At 37.2% G+C, this 22,609-nt stretch overlaps 1 protein-coding gene across 1 annotated transcript in view; it reads left to right on the top strand.

Annotated features, from left to right (window-relative positions):
* Positions 1–979: 979 nt before the first annotated feature.
* LOC106659329 (unc-112-related protein-like) overlaps positions 980–22,609 on the top strand; it is a 54,059-nt gene continuing 32,429 nt past the window's right edge. Inside the window, exon 1 of the mRNA XM_014381827.2 lies at positions 980–1,744. Coding sequence (XP_014237313.1) covers positions 1,570–1,744 — 175 coding nt within the window. The 5' untranslated portion in view covers positions 980–1,569. The remainder of the gene's footprint in view (positions 1,745–22,609) is intronic.

Below are 22,609 nucleotides of genomic sequence, written 5' to 3'. Positions count from 1 at the left end.
AATCGAAATTGTTGATTCCTCCGCAGAAAAAAACTAAATTGAACAATTAAGAATGAGCCAATTTTGATGGCACTAGCGATAGTTGTTTTCCTTTATTAGTATAATGAATAATAAAAGAATGTTTTTGATTTTACAAATCATGCAGAAAGTGTGTCACAAAAAATACACAACTAAAATTATTTTCATGTTCATGCAATAATTTATTTTCAATTAAATAATTATAAAATTCTTTAAAAAAGCTCGGGAAATGCTCATAAGTCAAACAGTATGTATTATACTTCACGCTCAAACTTTTCTACGGAGAACTGAAAAAAAGTATGCGTTATTGACTCTAAAAATTGAACTGTTGGCATATTCAATTAATTCCTTCATATTTTTAAAATCCAAATCAAGTTCTTGTATAGCTCGGATTATTTAAGTAGAACACCGTTGCAAGTTCACCCGAATAATTATTTGACATTTTTAGGCAGGTAAATTTGATATCAAAACATTTCAAGTCTCCCGAGAACGATGCAGTTGACAATTGATTGTACTCTTGAGACCAAAATCGTACTTTGAAATAAAAAAATGAATTATGAGCTGTAGAAAAAAACGATCATCGTACTTTTTGGAACATTTCTAGAACATTTTTTAAAGAAACTCAAGTTACTAAGTGAATTTGAGCTTGTTTAAGGTAGATCACTCATTATTTGTTATGAGTTTGTAAAGAATGGATATCGCTACTTGGGCCGGGTACGTAAACAATTGCCGAGCGGTGAAAAAGGCAAATGATCATAATATTATGCGTAGGCCGGTAAAGTTGCTCTCGTACATGCGCTGGAATTGCGGCGACGTCGGCGCAGGCAGTCGAGGTCTGCAGCCGCGCACTGCTGCCACCGACGGGCTAAGCATCTATGCTGCGTTCCGTAGGCGTGTGGCGCTCGACTCGAGAGCTGTTGGCAGCAGCGAGCTCGCCGCACAGTCAGTCAGTATTCACAGTTCTGCCTCGTAGCGGGGGTCTGCCGCTCTAGACTCTGCGAATAAGCGGATCGCGATCAGTGGGTCTCGTACGCTCGCTGCTCGCTACCGGCCGCTCGCGCTCCTGCATCTACGGTCCGTATAGCACAGACACTATACAAACGCGCTCATACACATACACACACACACACATAGTCGCGCGTACATGAACGCACACTCACGCATACGCAACACACAGATGCAGCGCGCTGGCATACCGATAGAAGCAAGCGTGTCATTTTGCTCGGCGAGTCCGCCTCGCCAGAGTGCACAGAATCGGAGTCGCGCGGCTACTCGTGCCTCGACACTACTCGTTCGTGTTTGGTTTTTTCCCAGTGCCATGAAGTGACTACTCTTTTTGTGATAACAGCGGCATCCTCGCAAATCGTTCGCGCGTTCTGTGTCGCTCTTGTGTTTAATAATCGATCGTGGATCGTTTGGTTGAGTGTTTGAAAGCGAGTCATCGCTGAGCGGAGTCGCCGCAGCTCGAGCATACATATCGAGTCACCGCAGCGAGAGTGTGAAAGAAAAAAGAAGAGAGAGAGAGAGTCAGCTGTTGCCGTTGGAGAAGCCATGACGGCGACAGCAGCAGCTACGATGAGCAGCCGTATTTACACGGACGGTCACGAGATCGATGGTAGCTGGGTGCTACGGATCTACGTGACCGATCTCAACGTCGAGCGCAGCCTGCGAGTCAAGGGCGAGCTGCACATCGGCGGCGTCATGCTCAGGCTCGTCGAAGATCTAGGTGAGTCAGCCACTTCTTCGAACTTGCCGATTTTCTCTTCGTTTACGACTGCAGCAGTTTGTCAATCGCTCTGCGCTCCTCCCACTTTTACGCCTGTGTTTTTGGCCATGCGTTTCTCGCTCAGCGCTTCGATTATTTTTGCCTCGGCGCTCCGGTGAATAGCTCGCGATATTTCTTGCACTTTGTGCACTGCGCCGTGTGCTCGTAGGTCGTGCAAATCCAACTCTCAATATCCATCTAGTATTTAGAAAAGCGCAGAGATGCTACACCTCACGAATAGATAGCAGACTGCATCATTATCGCGAGAGATTGTTTTTTTTTTCTTTCTATATTTATACCATAACCCTTTACTTGCATAGCTTCATAGCAAATCCGCAAGTCGATTACAATTAGAAACTTGGTGCAGCAAAATCGAGAGCAACTGACTCGATTGCGCCCGCGATATCACGAGACATACCATGAAATTCTTACATAAAAAATTCTTCCTTTAGCCAGGATATGCACGAAGAATTATTGAGCGCGTCCCAATTATTTAACCACCATTTTTTGTTACGATACTCCAACGTCGCAGTTCCAGGTAAAAATCAGCTGTTTAACCGATGCGTGGCAGTCCTGTTTGTATACATGGCGCAACGACTCGCACTGCATAGATTCAGACGCGAGTGGGATCTGTTTACGTGGGAGGGAACGCCGCTGCCGACACTGCGGACACATTGCGTGACTCCGAGCTAAGCTTAGCCTGTTGCTCTTGATACTTAGCAAGCCCCAGTTTTCCAGCTCGGCTGCTATACTAATCCGACACCTACGCGATGCGGACATCCTAGTTCCTGCATCCAACAATTATTGCTCCAAGATTATTCGTGCGCGTTAGAGCTGAAAATATGCAAGCCGCATAGAATTTTTTCAACCTGCCGATGAGCCGACTGCAGAGACAAAGGCGTGGTGTGCTACGTCAAGCCTCGAAGCCGCTTTTGCGTCTTTCCTAGAGCCACTGCGAAGCGGCACACACTGTAGGTTTACCCTCGATCGATGCACTCTACAGTGCAATACAAGCGCGTCAACTCTCTGTCTCGCTCCTTTTCTCTTTTGTTTGTTTATTGCTTCTTGGAGAATTTAGCTTTCCAGTTAAAAGCCACGAAGCTGTCTTTACTCTTGGCGCGCATGGGCCAGGATGGGTGGGATATGGTATACAAAAAAATTGCCTATCCCACCAAGCCAACGGCCAGCTGTTGTACCAGTCGCCGCCTGTACATATACGCAAGGCAAACCGACCATATTGTACACACATACGTACTCTTGAATACTTTTTTACCAAGTTCGAGTCAAACTTGCACTCGTTAGTGTTTTGCAGATTTATTACCGATACATGTACGTAACCTTGCAAACACGCAGGTGCCATATTTTTCTTTCCGAGAATACTTCTATGTTGTCCGAGAATGTCTTTTTTTAGTTATTATATTTGTACTATATTAGATGGCTCTTTGTTCAATCATTCAAACTTACGTGATTTCAAGACTTATGCATGAGCTTTTCCAGCATTCTCTGTTGAATTTCAATTTCGCTGTTTCTACTCGAATGGTGACTAACCGGTCACGATTACGCGCTCGAGGTGTGAAAGCATGGCAGGAAGTCGTTGAGTTGGCGGATATGAATTTCAATATAGCTAAGGCAACAGCCATGTAAAAAGGTCAAATAAAATTCCAGCCGTTTCAGAATTTCGGGAAAAAACAACAGAGCAGTTTTATCGTAAATTTGTTAAGAATAATGCAGTTGATGTTCGCAGAAATTTTGAAGAAAAAAAATAACATGCAGATTTATTATTTCATTATCACTACCGAGTCACTGTCAAAATGACTCACGCTTACATGGTAAAGTTTTCGCGAATCTGATCAGAAATAAGATCTTTTTGTAAATCGATGCCCCCCCGCGCGACTCAATGTCAGGAAAATATATGCACTTTACAGAGGGAAAAAAGAGAACCCGGAGCAGCAGGTTTGACAAGTGACAAAATCGCAGTAGCGCCGAATCGGTCCTATAATAAGTTTATCTTCTCTGTCTTCGGCTTTGTGCGCACACGCACAATATTATAGAAATGGTGCCGTGCGCGCGAGCTTCAGCCCTCGCGTGCGGACGACTATCGGCCGATCGATCGTTCGACTAGAGTCGAGCACTCGCGTACCCAACCCAGCACATAGCTCAGCCTTACCTACCCCATAATGCAATTTGTAGCTGCACGCGCGCCTACGGCTTTCTTATACAAGCTTGGCTTCGAGTGATCGATGCACTTCAGTGTTTCTTTCGGTTCGATGACTTTCTTTAGATGAGCGTTACGCCCAAGCAAGCATTCTATTATCGTGTGTATTTACGGCTTCGAGCTATAAAGTTATATCACGCTAGCTACAATTCACATTGCGATGCTTCCGCTCACGTAATCGTTGTGTCTCTCAGTAAGAAACACGTGTAGATCGCGAACAGGCTTGACCCAGTCATTAACATTTTTTTTAATTTTCGATTTTATCGCAATGCCTGTGCTTTATTCAAAATTACCTCGTCATGTAGGGCAAGCGAAAAGAATACGATATTGCACGCATTGGAGACAATCCATGATTCATTTCACTCACATAGAAGATTAACCTACTTATTCGATTGTTTTTAAATTACTCAAACCCATGAAGACATAATCGTTCCAGCTTTCCTTCTTCGCGCACTCGTCAATACAATATTCTTACAATTTGAGGGCCTCGAAAATATGTAACTGATTATACATCTGGATCTGTCGAATTTCTATATGTAGAATTGTAGAGTATGTAGAATTTCTATGTGTTTCTTAAGGTGGTTCATCAGTAAAATGGGTCGACAACAGATGTTTATGAAACTTTGCAGAAATGTCATTTAAAGTGCCCTTGATATGCTGTAGAAATTTCAGCATGGGTTATCGAACTAATTTTTGAGAACGAAGCCGTTGAAAATAGTAAATTTAGCATGGGCTCTTATGGAAGGCCATCATAATTTTATACATTTTACGCCTTAACTTTTTTATTCAACAACAGATCTTAACCAAAAACGAGTATGTTATGCTTAAAGTCACTACCTTTCAATTGATATGTTAAAAATTACCCTTTATCGAACTAACTAATGAGTAATTAAACAAAATTTGAGTAAAATCATTGATTTTGAACAGTGCGAGCGGTTGCCTACCTAATACAAGAAAGAGGCAGACATACGCCTCACTGTACTATTGTTATGATTACTGACTAGCCACCTTAAGAACTAAAGTCATGGCGATGCTCATCGCAATTCCATTTTCATGGCTTCTACATGCTAACAAATGTGCTGCAGTACTCATGTTGACCAAGCTCGATGCATTCACAATTATTTAAAAAGACGCTCATGTCTTTTAGAATAATTATCAAACGGAACATAAATTTCGCAATTGCGTAATACGAAAAATGACGCAAAAGCAAAGCGAAAAATCATATCAAAAAGATTGCATCTTCTGTTTTACTAATTTACGTTGAACATGATAAGGGTAAAACAGGGCGATTTATATAGAAGTTTGCACGAGCATAAGAGCAACAAGTAGCAGCTTTTGATCTTATAAAATTTCATATATTTATTTGTGGCCTAGTCGTTACAATGTTTCTGTTCATGTCGAAATAATTAGGAATTTTCAACTAAGATGTATTCTTACCATCGACGTTAAACATTGAACAAATTCAATATTAGCTGTTAGATTAATAAAATGAGCGAACTTAAAAAGTCATTGGATCTGCGTTTTTTCAAACAACCGTGCTTAAAGTTTTGCAAACTTTGCATTTATTTGAGAGCTATTTTCTGTGTGCATTACATAATTAGAAAAAATACGAGTGCGATGTGAAAAAATATGCAATGACAGCCACCATAAAGCTTCGCTTTATGAATGTGCTTTCAAGCGGAAATCATTAGCTCAATTTTTCATAATGCATTGTAGCTTATCTTATCCTGATGCTCTTCACGAAATCTATTCCAAGCGCTTTCACGTGGAACAAAATACGAGGAATATTATCTTGAAACGATGATATCATCGAAAGACAATCGACACTTAATTAGATACATGCGTGTATACAAATCGCTTTCGTCTGTCTACCGCAAGAATGAAGCGTTCGACGACGATTCGTACTCAAGTCGATGAAATCGCTTGTTCTGATTGGCGTGCTCGCTTATTGACATATTAAATTGATAAAATGCAATATTTATACATTAGTACTATCTCATCGATAAAATTCAGCGAGAATTGTCATTAGTATTTGTATCGGATATTCTATAAGAGTATTCGTTTTTTTTTCAAGTGAACTCTGAATCGCGAGTGATTGTTATTTTTTTTAACAAAAAATCATCTCGAAAAATGCAAGCGCCAAAAATCATATTTCCAATTGATTCAAAAATGAATTTAAGATGCAGACAGAGTGACAAGGTGAATAGATTTAAGCATTAATATACACTAGCGGCGTTCCTCGCTCGCTAACGCTCGCTCGGTCTCAGATTGTTTCAAAGAAATTGTAAGAAATATTGGAGGAGTAAGAATATTATAAGACATATTTATGAAATATTTAAATTTTGAACAAATTTAGATGTTGAAACATAATAGAATATAATAGAATCATGTTTATCGATATATTATGTAATTGGTCATGATTCATTGAATACAAAATAACCCAAGAACTTGATAGATTTAACTTAACGAAACATCATCTCTCCTTCTCGTCTTAAATATAGTACAGTGACTTTCTAAAAGGGCATTAATTTGTACGTCGAAATAGGTCTATGAGAAATTTGGAGATTAGTAGATTTAAAAAATAACTAAATAAAAAATCTGCTACACTTGAGTGGAAAAGAATTTAATTATAAAAATTTTGAGACCTAAAGGATCATTGATTAAATATTGATTAAATATTATCAAAATCATCTTGACAAGGACTTAAAAATTACAAGTCAATATATATGTATCCTGGATGAATTTTAATAATAATAGGATCCACAGACATATTTTTTGTTGTACAAAAACCTGCAAAAACATATTTTATCTTCCGAAACAAAAAATTTTAATATTAATCCTTAATTTTCATGCTTTTGCATTTATAGGCATAAACACAGGTGTGTTTCCGTAAAGAAAGCAATCGTTTACGCTATAGTCGACATAATAAAGGTTTCTAATAAAAAATTTCCATGGCCTAAGAACAACAATCTTTATACTTTAATTTTAGATTTTTTTTTATTATGAATTTTTTAACTTTCATTTTAGCGATGAAAATCTTTCACAGAATACAGACAAATACTAAAGATCAATGTACTCGTTCACTTGACTTATCTGTGATTATATACTTAAATAACTAACTTGTCTGCTTTTAATTCATAAACATTAATTTCTTTTTCTTTTACATTACTTTAAGATAAATAATAATTTTCAAATGTACATTTTTTTCTTGTCCGGAAGTCTAGTTTGATATATTGTTTTCGAATATGGGATAAATGAATTTTTATTAGAATCAACAAATAAAAGAAAGAAAAAGGTTACATTGAAAAAAAGCCCTTTGGTCAGTAATATTAAAATTAATTCCTAAACATTAATTTCGTTTTCTTTTACATTACTTTAAGATAAATAATAATTTTCAAATGTAAATTTTTTCTTGTTCGAAAGTCTAGTTTGATATATTGTTTTCGAATATGGGATTAATGAATTTTTATTAGAATCAACAAGTAAAAGAAAGTTCAAGTTCTTCGCCACAAACTCATCCACGAGAACAGGAAAACAAAAAAATTCCCCGAAGAAGTTTCAAGAGGGGCCAAAACGGGCACATAGTGCACCAGGTCGGCACGTTCAAGTTTTTCGCCACAAACTCATCCGCGAGAACACGAGAACAAAAAAATTCCCCGAAGAAGTTTCAACAGGTGCCAGAACGGGGACTCGGTGCACCAGGTCGACGCGTTCAAGTTCTCCACCACAAACTCATCCGCGAGAACACGAGAACAAAAAAATTTCCCGAAGAAGTTTCAACAGGGGCCAGAACGGGCACTTGGTGCACGCCACAAAAGAAGAATGTGTAAAAAATGTAAAAAAAGGCTTAAAACGTGCGAAATCGTAAAAAACGACCATTTTTTTGGATATATATATATATATAATATATACATATGTATATATATGTATACATATGTATATATATATGTTACATATATATAATATATATGTTTTTTTTTTTTTTTTTAGAAATCGATTTCGGAAATATTGGGGAAGCAAAAACGTTCCGTTGAAATTTCAACGAGTAATATATAGGATATAATAATAAAAGCAAGCCTTACGAACAGCGAGAAAGCGAAAATAGTGGGGTCTGTTTTGGAGCGCTCGAGATGGCGAAAACGGAAGTGCCATCGTTGATCGGGATGCTCTTACTTGGCCCGCTGCCTTGCGCTAGCCGCTTTATCGGTGAAAGTTGCTACTGTCATTGCATTTGCAGTTACTGCAGTGAACTCGCATCTACTACTGCTATCGCAAACAACGAATTATAAATTCATACGCACGCACCTACGCACCCGCGCATACGTATATTTTCTCCATTATACCTACAGATCGCACCGCACTTGGCCACCTACGTATTATATTCGACCGGCTTCTCCATAAAGGGAACCAAAGCGAATTTAGTAGACGGACGTATCATTTTCCGTCATACATCCTAGCTACTACAACAAAAGAAGCCGTGAATATAATGGCGTTAAGATTCGGATATAAATAAATACCCGCGAATAACCGGTCTCCCGCATACGTACATAAAAAGAGCGAGTGAGAGAGAGAAGAGTAAATGAGACGGAATCACGACTGCTTAGATTCTCCTTGGCTCGTGCATCAGTCAGGCATTTCGCTTTTTGGCTGGCCACGTGTAATGGATTCACAAAGCTCGAATGAGTTGTCGGTACGAGTATGACGTATAGCTGGCGTGTGCAGCTGCGTTCGAATGAAAATCGCGTCTGGAGCTGCGCTAATTGTGCTTTGAGCACTGCACACACGCAGATACGTTACACGTATGAAGAATGACCAAAATGCTGGGATTTCGCGCGTACAACTGGACCGACTTTCTCTTTGCAGCTCGACGTTCCGACTCCCTCTCGCAGCAGAGAGAATGCGGAGAAGCTACGGAAAGGCAGAAGAGGAGGAGAGCTTCGCAGAAGGACTGAACTGTCACGTTCCGCGTATAACTTCGTGCCACGATTTAAGAATTTTTTACGTTGGCTCAGAATCTCACGTTTTGCATTCGATGCAACCCCGCATCTACCAATTAGATTTTTAGTGAATTTTATATCCCTTGAAATCAAATTCTCTAGCAATTCGGAAGTGAAATTGCATTAAATATGTTAAATATACATAGATGTGGAATGTCGCACTGGTGTTGATTGCCTGACGGTGTAGTTGCGACTATCGAGAGCACAGCGAGTATATATTTAAGGCCGTATATCCGTCGTTGGGTGCCGAGCAGAGCAGCGTGAGCGTTTCGCCGCGGCTCCCACCAGCGGCTTGTTGCACTCTCGCCTGAGCCATATATAGCGAACATTGTACTATAACTCGAGAACGACGAGAAACGCGTATTATACTTATTGGACTCTCGCTTTCGATGCAGTGCACAGGAACAACGTCGAGCGTAGCGAATCGCCTCGCTTTCTTCTTCTCTTTTTCGCTCTTTCGTCTCTCTCTCTCGCTCTAGCTCGCTTGCCTCGCTACATGTTCCGTCTATGCTTGTATGTGTGTATATATAAGCGACCTCGTGCAGTACTGTACCGTTGACTACTGTAAGTTGTTGGCTGAGCCATTCCTCCTCTGCGCTTGCGTGCTTGTCGTACGAGTAGCGAAATCCTCTACTTGCTGTTCGCGAGTTACCACGTTTGCTTCCTATTCTTACTTCTTGTAACAAATTTTATAGACCAATATTGAAATTTTACCCCCTGCAATATAGCTCAAGTTTTGGATTTATTTTTCGTCAAATTATAAATCAATTAGAATGATTTAATGCCAAAAATAATTTTATAATTAAATTTTTTTGACAATTTTTTTAGTCAGTTTAACCAACTTTGTATCAATGTTAACTTGTAAAACGTTTTTGAACAGAAGTACGAAAAGCGACAGGCATGATAATGACAAAATAGAGAAAAGCATCAAAAAGTTTATCTGTGATATAATTTTGATATAATTTAATGTATTCTATAATCACCCATAAATTCATAAGAATCAATTGACTCATTATTTTTCTGTAATAAATAAATTAGCATTAATCCTTGAAGGATACTTAGTTCAAAATAGCGTAAAATAACGCAAAAATTGAAAAATTCTCCTACGCTTCCGGTGTAATTTCAACTGTATGTTTTTTCTAAAGCTACAAAATTTATGATAATCATATTATTTCTTAAGTCTTACGCATAGCTATTTATAAACATAGCAAATTTATAAATTGTAAATTATATTAAATGAACTCTTAAAACAGTTTTTTCAATAACAATATCGCATCAGCATTTGTTGATTAATGACACATTTTAACATTAACAATTATTATTAATATCCAAACTTAACAAATAATTTTGATTGAAACTGTTATTATCGAAAATCATTTAAAGCCATTGACTTATGAAATAACAATAATTTTGAATGGTAATTTTCAGACAGATAACAACAGTAGCAACAGAGTAAGCTAACATAATTTGGAACTTTAACCCTTCGAGTAGAGGATATCATAGCTGTTATCACTTTAAAATACCCTTGAGCAAAGTCGGATTTCCGCAAATACATATTATCATGTTTTACTTATGTTGATCTTTTGATGCGCTTTGATGAAACTCTGAAAAAAAAATTCTCAAAATACACATCTTTCTTTTGAAGTAAATAGCATTACTTCTTTATCCTATGGAAAGGTTGATTTTTAAGCGTTTATAAAAAAAAATTCAAGTTTATTATTGTAGTCTTGACAATTCCCTTTTTTTTCTAAATAAGTCGATTATAAATTGATATTTAAATGTATAATAAAAGCATCAGGATCGCTAGTGTCATGGCACGTCGACGTTTGACAATAACGCTGCACACAGAAGCGATATCTATCGGGTCACAGGAAATTCGAGGTAGCAGGAAACAGAGTCAGTGCGAATATAGCAAGCATAGATTGCATGGCCAAAATTAAGAAAAAAGCACAAATACTGATAGGACATCCAATATTCTACCTATTGACATAATATCGCTCCACCAGCATATTATTTTCACTATTTTATCACTCCCTTCTCGTACTCCAACCAACGTAGCCCTCATTTTTCTGCGTTTTTTTTATTTTTACTTCAAATCATTACTGGTTCTCGTTGAAATTTAAAACTCAGAAACTATATTAACTCTTTAAAACCTTATACTGTGTGGCCGAGTCGTATGTGTATATTTTAATACGTTTATGTGTTTGTACTTGTAGCGCCAAAGCAAATTTCAGTACGGCCGAGTTTATTTTAGTTTTCTGCAAAACCATCACAAAAAATATATACACTCATTTATTATGGACCAGATTTCGAATTTTTTAAATGCACCTGCAAACAAGATCCACGGATTTTTCTGAAATTTTTGTATTGTATAGTTTATGGAAAGTAGCCTTAGAGCTGAGATTTGGGGCTATTTTTATCGATTCTGGAGCTGTTTTTGACTTATAAAAATTTGAGAAAATTCATGGAAGTGTATTTCAATAAAAAAATCAGCTTGAATTTTTCAAATTTTTTGAGTGCTTCACACAAATCACAATTCATTATTAATACTGACATTTTTATTTCCTTGAATGATATCTGTATCTTTTAGTTGCAACTTTAGCATACAAAATGCTTTACTCATTCTATCAGTAACTAGCCTCAAAAGGTGTATGAAAATGTTATATTATTAAGACCAAATATTTGAAAACCCATGCCTTATTTATTGTTTTATTTGTTTTTGTTATGAGTTCAACATGAGTTTACTTGAATTTCGCAACTTAATTTCGATTCAGCGATACTTTTTACTTTTCTAAAACCTCAACAAAAATACAACCAGAATTTGCCTGTAGTTGATAATAAATCAATGATTTCTGTCTTGCTCACATGTGCAGTAGCACTATAAAATATCTATGATATCGCTTGTTTGGCCCACGATTACTTCATTGAGATAAAATAAATTGGTTACATGGAATTTTTATTATCTTAGCTTGGCCAACAACTGAGGCCTACTTTTATCGGACTCTCGCAATCTTTGGACTGTCGTGCAACTCTTTTGGTTGACTGTCTGATTTTGAATTTGACTTTTAAAAGTTTCATAATGTTATTAAATACTTTTTATTAGTGATTACTTACCTTAAAGCGATGTTCGTATAGTAGAGACTCGAGTTTCAGGTGAGAATCTATTAATTGGGTTACCGTTGTTTCTACCAATAATGAACTCGCTTATGTTGAGACAGTTATGTCACAGCGTTGAACTAGTTTCTCTTGGCAACAATATGTGCATGAAGTCTAACTAGACTTTGTTTATTTCTTGTTCTGATGAGTTTTTGGTTGAGCATAGTTTTTAGTGCGTGAAAAATTATTTTCCCAATGCATATTGTACAAACACTTTGAATTTTTTGGATAAAACGAAATTTTCTTCATTTCAAAGTATAAACATAAATGTTTTTCATGTTGCATTTGTTGTGGACAAATGTTTTTTTAGCTAAGTACAGGACCAATCCTACGTACGGAAATACATTCTCTCTATAGGTCTTTTTTGTAATTTTCATATATACCAATGTGATGTTTATGAAAAATATCATGATTTTTTTTTTTAAAACAACGTCTTATTTTCCTGTTTGAACGTACAAACTTATTTTCGTAAAAACATCAGGTGAATTGTACGAGCAAAAATGCGGAAATTAAAAAAACAATATTGTTCTGAGCGTCGCTTGCGTCACGAACAAGTTGCATCACAATGCAAACCAAATTTTGATAAAATCATTTAAAGACACTCGATACTTCGAACATGGAGAAATGAATAAGAAGTGTGAGTGCAAAAACTTTTGCAATATACCTTGAAGCTGTTGGTGCTGATGAAGGCAGGTATTTTGAAATGAGTCCCACAAGTAATTTTATACGAACAGATTTCGTGAGATATTTTACCCTTTTTAATATCTTAAGGAGGTTCCCTCGGGTAACACGCTAGTCAATTGAGAGTTCGCGCAGTAACATGGGTTAAGTTAGCTGGCTTGTCGTCTGCTAGCCCTAAAACGAGCCGAAAAAGTCGTGTTTTCGCGTCTTTTATTAAAAAAATATTGAAAAAACGGCAGGCTACCTCTACTTTGAGACACGGTTTTTGAAAGATAAGAACTTTCTCTACAATTTGTATATAATCATTCCTCTGCGAACTTTGATTTCTTTTCATAAATTATAAATGTATCTCAAATTTTCATAAATTCCTATGTTGCCCATGTTAATTTTCGAAACTTTGATCGCGTTTTTCTCGAGATTTTGCTAATGTACTTCTTGCGAACTTAGCAAGGGAACCTCCTTAATTAGTACCATATTTTTTCTTTTTGTGTTTTCCTCCTATATGTTTTCAATGTATTTTGATTTTAATAAATTCCTAATGACAATGAGTGTTATCGTAAGTTAATCGCTTAAAAGTTTTACTTGATTCAAAGTTATATTCAATTAAACACTTATCGTGTAAAATTTTCAAAATTCGTATTAACTAATTTATTCAATTTGAGAGGGCGAGTAACAAAGTGAATGACTAAAGGTAACCCGTATAATTGTAAAGAGTTTATTAAAATATATAATAAAAAGTAACAAAATTTGACTGGTTTTGTTCTCGTACATCTCATTTTTTATCACAAAATGCACAACTAACATCATTAAAGATTTGCATTTCGGATTGAAATTGAATACTATGGAATGAGTTCGTCAAATTACGGTACTGCTGAATTTTTATACTTAGTGGAATTGTTGGGATTTTATTACTTATCATAAAATATCATAAAATAAATCAATACAATTTAGCTACTTTCGCGTGATATTGACAGGGAGCAAAAGTGTTTCTTTCATCCCCGAATTCGAAGGTGAAAGTACGTACTTTCAAGCATGGGACGAAGAAAATAGTATATTACTGCCCTAGGCCGCGAAAAATAGAAAAGTCCCAGAGTACGTGTAATTAGTGTCCGAGGCGAAGCCGAGGCAATAAACACGTGCTCTGGGGCTTTCTTTTTTCGCGGCATAGGCCTGTATACTATTTTTCATACCCAGCGGCCGAGAAGTAGTCACTTTCTGGCCGCTGGTATGAAAACAATTAACTACATTGTTGCGGAACTATAAATCTTAATATCCCATAAATATCCCCAAATCTAAGTAGATCTCGCAAAAGTGAACATCTTGATTGATTCCTAAATTTTTTCAGTGTACACTAATCATTTGATACATTTAAGCTGCTTTTTGGAGGATTAAAAATAGTTCTATGAAGTTGTATTTTGTTTGATCGAATTGTGGCCATAGCTGCTACACCAAACTAAGCATAAAATCAATTTTAACTAATTATACTTTAAGCTACTACTTATTTTATAAAGTAACATTAATTTTTTTAAAGTGATAAAAGCATATTCTAATGCATCAAATGCTTAGTGTAGCTGGTCTACAAGTTTATATCAATGTATTTAACTGTTTTTATGGATCTTATTGGCCAAACTAAATCAAAATGTGGGATTAAAAAAGGCTGTTATTCCCGTTCTTCAAATAAATTTGTTCACTTCTACAACCTGAAACTGTACATAGGAACATTAAAAGCATTTAAGCACCCGGCAGCTCTTAACTGGTGAACTAATAAACTTCTGAAATTGTGTTATATAGAAAATATCAGTGATAATTTAACATTAAATTTCAAACTCTTCTAAGCACAGAGACAGTATTATTTTTTTTGTTTATAATAATGCGCCTTTCATCTAAATTTGATATTATAAACTGATAGCACAGGGAACGTCTTTTCAATCTTCTTGTTGATGTATAGTTAGTGAAACGGAACTTGCGATGCCGATTATTTCGTTGATGTCTGATACGTCTCATGGTATATTTAAAATTAATCATAACTCGAGGGGCGAGCACAGAGTTGAAAAAACAATCCCGTGCTTTTTCATAAAATCTTTCAAAAGAGTAAGGCATTCATTACTTGTACATTTGAAACTCGACCAAGGACAAATCTTAATAAGCATAAAATCGTTAACAAGTTTTATATGGCTCCTACCACGATACCCGCAAACACGCACACGCTTTCGAACCATGTTTGATCACGATATAGCTCAGTTTTAATGCGAGCCTTCATTGTCGCATTAATTTAGCACAAACGCTATAACAACGCGCCTTTTGTCACGCACCTAACACTGTATGAAGATATTATTATAAGCTCAAACTTTTCGAAGTAGGCTGTTACATGCATTAATTTGATTTAGCAAATTGAACTTTGAAAAATTGATAATATTTTCCATCTGCAGATGCGTATTTGATATTTCATTACTTGTAAATTTTTGCGCTGTGAATAAAGAAACTAGCGACAAAAAGAAAAAACACAAAAGCTTCAGTACGTTACGGTAGTTGGTCAATCTCGACAGATGTTAGTCTGGCGACGATCAAGAGCGTCTATGATGCCAGGGCGGTGCAGTTGCTGCCATAACAAAGTTTCACAAGTAGAGCGACGTGCGAGATAATTACTCAAAGAGATATCCGAGAGTGAGTCCCACTAAGTTCCTAGCCAAGACGGGTCACACTCGAAAAAGAATTGTCTTCTTGCCGCACATGTAAATTGTTCGATGTGTGCGCCATGTATCCTTTTTCAGTCCCTCTTAATTCCAATGATGTACTATCTATGTGACTGAGTTTATTCTTTAACAATCGCTAATCCAATTCGCACGCCATTTTGACTTGGTCGATCGCTTCCACGAATGTTATAGTGTTGCTTGGTTTTCCGGTTGGAAGCAGCTTGTAGAGACGATTTTTGAATTTCCTTGCGTAAAAAGGCGATACGGATTCGTTACTGTGGAAGTGACCGTGTTCATATTCATTCACGGAATAATAGATATTGTAATAACAGATAAATTTCTTTAATTTACTGCACTGTCTTGTATAGATTCATTTATAAAGGCAGTAGGAGTTGCCAATTTCACATTTATTTATTTTTGAATTCCTTTCCTCGAAATTTTTCCTGCATCTGAAAATAAAGGCAGCTTTATTTGCTTATTTCTGCAAGAATTTAAGTTGATAATTGTGTTCAGTTGATGACTTGTGCCACAATTATGCCGTAGAAATACGCAATCAGTTAAACAAAAAGAAAAGTTAAGTAAAATATTAGTATAGGGAAAATTAGAAAGATAATTCAAAAGGAACAAAGAGAGGTAGCATCCATGTATATAAGAAAGAAAAAACTTGTGGTAGAGATGGAAGAGATTAAGCGTGGACTAGCTCTATCCGCGTACGATTTGGTTAAGCTCTCAAAATCCTTAATTCGCAGCATCATAACATATATTCACTTGGCTCATTCGATTACAGCAAAAGTTTTACTCACAAAACTTTTATGCGGGTGCTTAGGCGGTCGATTCTGTTTTATATTGAGGCTTGCTGTCGCTCTTGACTATTTTATTCGTTTCCATTTTTCCAATTTTTTTTTCTTTCAAGCTGCCTGTAAGAGTTCCTTTAGTGAACATACTTTTCACATATTTTCCATGCTATTTTGCTTGCTATATTTTGTGGTTTTGCAGCAGCTAATACGGTTGTATCGACTTTTTCGTTGCGTTGTGGCGCTCGCTCATTTTTTCATCGTAGCTACACCGAGAGAAAAATTTACTCTGACTCGCTCATGAAATTTTATAATTTCAAGCAAGTCATTTTTCAAGGCAAGTCGAAAAAATAGCTGTGGCAACCATTTTTGTTATGCGAAAAGAAATGTTTCTATAATTTCATGAACGAGGCAGGGTTGATTTTTCTCAGTGCGCAAGTGCGTGGGGAGCTGGTTATATAGATAAGAAATAACTGAATTCTCACTCGGATGCACGCGTCGAAAGAAAATATTTACTCGATGCACCCGATACAATGATTACGTCATATGCATCAGTACAGTATTTTCGATTCCAAAGTACTTGAAAAACCAAGGTAGACTATTGACTGAAATCACCCGGAGAAATCATATTTATAAAAATATAAAAATCGATAAAATTTGTTTATTGACTCGATTAAACATCCTGTCAGGTGGCACAGATGAAATGTGTGTATGCGTGAAGGTATACGCATATACACAGTAACACAAGCCGATCACAACTTAGATTATTGCAATAACGTTGAGGAATCCATCGTCCGATTTATCTGCAGGCAATATTAAATATTGACGAAAAGCCAATCTTATACGAGCCAAATTTAGTGGTCTCGAAATTCAAAGTCCCTACGAAATTTCAACGTTCGATCGTGCTTGCAATGGGGACAGAAAATTTTGCCTCGCGTTCAAGCGCGTTCGAACAACTTCTACTTGCGAAGGAGAAGCCATGTGCTGCAGATATGGCATCCCATCCAGCGCAGACATGAAGTTCAAGTAAACGAGTCGGACGACGTCGAGCACAAAGAGACGCGTCTTCTCAAGAGTAGCAATAAAGATGCCTATCCGATAGTAGCAGCCACAACAGAGTTTAGGCATAAAAGTCGAGCGTAGGAAGCGCCACCGGATGATAAATAACGTTACAAGATCGATTGAACGTGTGGAAAGCCCTTGAAAAGCGATTCGGTTCAGATGTAAGGTGGGTGTGACCGAGCCGGTCGTTGCACCCCTCGCACTCGCATGGAACTGCGGCCTTGAAAGTGCCCAAAACGCCTTCACGGCCACTCTGATAATCGGCTTTGCTGCAACGCTGTATCATTCAATATGCTGTATGAAATCATATAAAGTGTAGGACACTAAGATCCACCAGTATATATTATATGTATAGCTAGTGTCGATGAGAGAGAAAGGAATAAAAGAAAGTGTCACTGAAAATCCGTTAAAGCGTGGAGCAAAAGCGAATAAACATCTAATTTCACGTGCAAACTCAGTTGCAGTACAACAATTGACGTGCATTAGCGAGAAGAAAATACCTATATTTTTTTAGTAATGCATGGCTCTGACATTGCAGATAAATTATTTTCTTTTTTAAACCGTATTTATCGATCGTTCAAAGCACGCATTTACATTCCCGCTATAACTTGGGTCTTTTATCAAATTAGCCCAACAAAGTGTAATATATTCAAGCGACGCCTGTGCGCGTGCAAAAAACCCATTCATAAGCCGACATGAACAAAATAATACAAAGATGATGGTGTGTGTGAGCATACCGCATTAGCCATACTTTGGTTAATCGACACTGCAAATATAGCTTCAGGTCGAATACGCTCGCACCTCCATGCGAAAAAATGCACACATACACACAGATGGGCGAAAGCGAAATAGCGGCCTTAAGAATGTTTTACAACGTTTTAATGTGTACAATTAAAATGCGTAAAATGAGTAAACGCTCGTGCAGAAATAAAAATCATCTCAAACTGACATGCGCCATTCAGTCTTTGGGCAAACGTAATTGTTCTTATCTGTGAAAAAACAGCTATCGCGTTGAATGGACACAAACCTTTGTCATCTTGCATTAAACTCGATTAAACTATCTGCAATTAGATCCAAATAGTTTTAGATGATTGCAATATTAGGCGACTTGTTCTTTTTTCTTTATCTATGATCGACGATTATTAAAGAAGAAAAACTGACTGCTTTGAATTTTTTATGCTCGACTTTTTGTTTTTTTATCGAATATTACTCTCTTAGTGGCTATGTACCATTGCGTCGACTTTCTTGGTGTCATTATAACAATTCTATTACGGAGGCGTCAAATACCACTCATATAAAGTTTAATGGCAAATTATTAGTTGAACATTTTTCGCCACACACATTACAAATATAGTTTGTAATAGTAACTTTTTTTGTGTCGCAAAAGTCAAAACACCATAAGTGTTAGCTTAAGATCACGGAGGGGACACGTTATTTTAAAATTACAATTTCCTTGGCTTTTGTTGCTATAGCGAAGTTGCAATTAAAATGTAAACATTTACGTATCTTGTATCTTGTATTATACTGATGTGAGAGGTAAGCATGACTGTCTTCCGAGGCAACAAGCCCTATCTTTGAAATGATTTAAAATTTCACAAAAGCTGAGGACGCGTTTATTTTATTTATATAACATCGTTTTCAGACTATATTTAAAAGGATGTTAGATACAAAAAAATCGTATCTGTACATAGAACGTTTTAACTGAATTCTTCATCCACTCGCCTTCTGAATTTCCCTCTTTCTTCTTTTTTCGACATCGTTTCAGGCTAATAGTCTCTAATACAGTGAAATATATATATATTTATTATGTAAGGCACGTACAGTTTGGCGATATTACATTCAAAAACAGGGAATGATTCTAAAAACTGACTGTTTCGACGAGAAACTAATTAGATTCATTAAACAGTTCAAGTGAGATAAAATATAATTAGCTCTTAGTTTTTTTCATTCTGAAAATCCAATTTTTAAATTTACTTTTAGTTAGCTCCCTCGCTCCGTCTCAAATTATAATAAGTTCAATCATATAATAAGCTGATCTACGAAAGAAATGTATGTGTACGCGTTCATGTTAACCACATTGAATGAAACGCAGACAATCATTGCGGGTCCATATACAGAAGCTGCAACAATATCAGCGGCACACATGCAATATTATAAGTAAATGTTGCACATAGAGTAATATTTGCACTGACGCGCGTTTGAGTGCTTTGAATTGTTTCTCAATTGACATTGATTGGTAGATTGAGAAAGCGGCGGGTAGCATCGGCGCTCGCAAAAATGCCATACGTATACGAGGCGATACAAATGATGCAAACGATACAACCGGTGGTGGCGGCGACGACGACGGCACAGATCGCGCATCAACATCACAAGTACGCCCCAGCGCTGATGAAATAACAAGCAACGTCCCATATGTCAGGCAGTTGTCTCGATTTTCCTGGCGAGCGAGAGTAAGCTCGTCTCTCTCTCTCTCTCTCTCTTTGCGTTCGTAGTACGTGCTTCGACGCCGCTGTATATATAATACTAATGCATCTGCATGCTTGCGCATAGCAGTCAACGATCGCTTTGTAGTCTCACTATATGTTTTACAAGTTGCTGCTATCGCTGCAGCGCACGGCCTTTTTTACTTTCGATAACGCGCGACTAATGGCAACGACGTGAGATAAGCCATTTTTTGATGCTGCGTTCTGCAAACGCAAGCCTAACTGCTTACGCGTTTTATTACAGATAAAACGCTCGACGCTACTAGTTATGTACTTTTATACATCTGCGACTATATCTGTTGTTTTCAGTTGTGTAAAAAATCCCCTCCTACACGTCAAAGAGTGAACGATTCTTTTTCAAATGTTTCAAGCTTTTTACAATAATTGCTGCATCTGTGCCACTTGTTTTTCAGTCTGTAAAAAAGTAACTTTTATAGGAGAACTACTGTACTGCCTATGCAAATTTATTGATAGTCGTTCGTTTTCTTATTGCCATTGAGCTTAAGTATATTACTCAACCCATACTCTCAAACCATGGATACATACGCCACCGTCATTTTTTCACTTTGTGGAAATCGGTTGCACTTTTAAATTATTATTTGAAATACTACGGCGATAAAATTTTTTTTTCATAGAGTTAGATTCCACTCTTAAGAGGACCTTACACTCCAAACTAAAAAAATGATATTTTTAAAAAAAGCATTTTTTTTTATGATTTTAAAGAACGTTTTTATGTAAAAAAAATAGATTATTTTTTTATTTTCAATGTTTTACAAACTGTCAGTTACGTTGTCAGAATTCGCTTAGGATTACACTTGCTACAAACCGCTAATAGTTAAGGGATTTTTATTAATATACGTGTAATCATCGACCAAAAATTTCCTCGCACGAGGCCTGAATCGTCGTACATTTTTATTACCAAGCATTCTTTGTCCCGTAAAATTGCACACGCATGCCTTTGAGCAAACAAGTCGAATAAAGAGGAGTATCTGTTACTCGGCGCCCAATAACAAGATACTCGGGCAGTAATGCGATAAATAGCAGCTAAACATCGCAAGAATAGATCATCTCATAAGACTAAAAGCAAGTATAAAAAAATAGATAAAACAACGGCTCAAAGATGCTGACTCGATGTGCAATCCCACTCGACGTATTTATAACGAGCCGAGACATAAACTGAGTTTATAAACCCAATCCGACTATCATCCTCACATGGCTGTCCCGATAGCCAGGAATACACACACGTAAGGCGTGTTAGTTCTGCACGAGTCTGCGCGATAGTTTTAAAAGCTAGGCAGACAAAATAAAAGGAGCCTTGAGTCGGGAGCCAGCTACCGTTTTGCTAACCATATTCATTGTATTCGTGGTGTTCACTTGAATGGAGGGGATAACAGCGCTGGCATCAATTTTAACATGTGCTCTTATGGAAAGCACTTCCAAATGTGCCAGTGTCGGTCACCGAACTAAAATTCTTCTCATAAGAAATAACATAGGAAATGTTTCCAAACTGAGGGCGCCACGAGTTACACAGTGGTCGGCAGGAATTTTTATTTCGCGGCTGTTCGGCGCAGTTAGAGTACTAACTATGAGTCTGCATGGTGCAATTGCGAGTTATCGAGGAGCGCGTGTCGCGCTCCACCTGGCAAGTATGGCAGGAACTAAGTGACGACACGCCGCTACTCATATACAGCCCATCACTTTTCGCTAACTATGTTTTCGCTCTCATTTAAATTTGATAAGAGATATCGAGAATCTTACTATTACGCGCTAACTTGAAAATAAAATCAGAACATAATGTATTGTACGCATAATGAGAACAAAAAAAATATTAGTTAAGACCACATAGGCTTAGCTAGGTTAAAAAATCCAACGTACTGCGATCGGTCCTGCTGGATGGTGATGCATAAGAGCCCCAATAGCCTTTTTTATCTTCGTATGAAATTTCCATAAATTTACTGGAGTTAAAAGTGCCGTGTTAACATGGAAAAAGATTTTTGCTCGCCCAACAATATATTATATATATCATGTATATATTTACAGATCTATAAAAGACTTATTTATAAATTTTTTTATGCAATAGTATGACGAAAAATGTCTTTTTTCGCACATTTTTTAGTGCGCAAAAAGCGTTTTTGGACACTTGTGTGCGGTAAAATGCCTCATTTCGACACTGGTGTGCGGTAAAATGCCTCATTTTGGACACGGGTGTGCGGTAAAACGTCTCATTTAAATGAACGTATTTTTCGCCTACTATTGCATAAAATTTTGTATGCAACACGTGCCCAGCTTTTTGCGCACAGTGTGCGGAAAAAACACCCACTCGTGCCGGCATGGCCGGCACTCGTGTCTTTTTCCGCACACTCGTGCCCAAAAACGCCTTTTGGGCACTTGTTACATAAATAACTATTTTTTTTTTGTAAATCGAAATCAGCAATTTCAAAAGTCTAAAAAACTGAGCGAGCGTCAGTGAGCAAGGTAAAATACTAGTACTGGTATAACCGATGGACACTGTTTACTAGTGAATGCAAGCTCAACTATAAATTATTCCTGGTAAATAAAATGACTGCTCTATATGAAAAAGATTCGCGCAGTGTGGCGCAATGCCATGTAACAATGGCACTGCGATGGTCCTCGCGTTGCTGCTTCATCGTGTGCTTTATAACAGTACACTATTCTGTGCGACTGCGGTGTGCTGTGGTGCGGCTATACAATATATTATATATATACACATTCACACATGTATGC

This window comes from Trichogramma pretiosum, unplaced genomic scaffold (assembly GCF_000599845.2).
Source record: "Trichogramma pretiosum strain Unisexual culture from Peru unplaced genomic scaffold, Tpre_2.0 scaffold34, whole genome shotgun sequence".
NCBI lineage: Eukaryota > Metazoa > Arthropoda > Insecta > Hymenoptera > Trichogrammatidae > Trichogramma > Trichogramma pretiosum.
The sequence above is the reverse complement of the archived record's forward strand: the minus strand, read 5'-3'. Positions and strand labels throughout refer to the sequence as shown.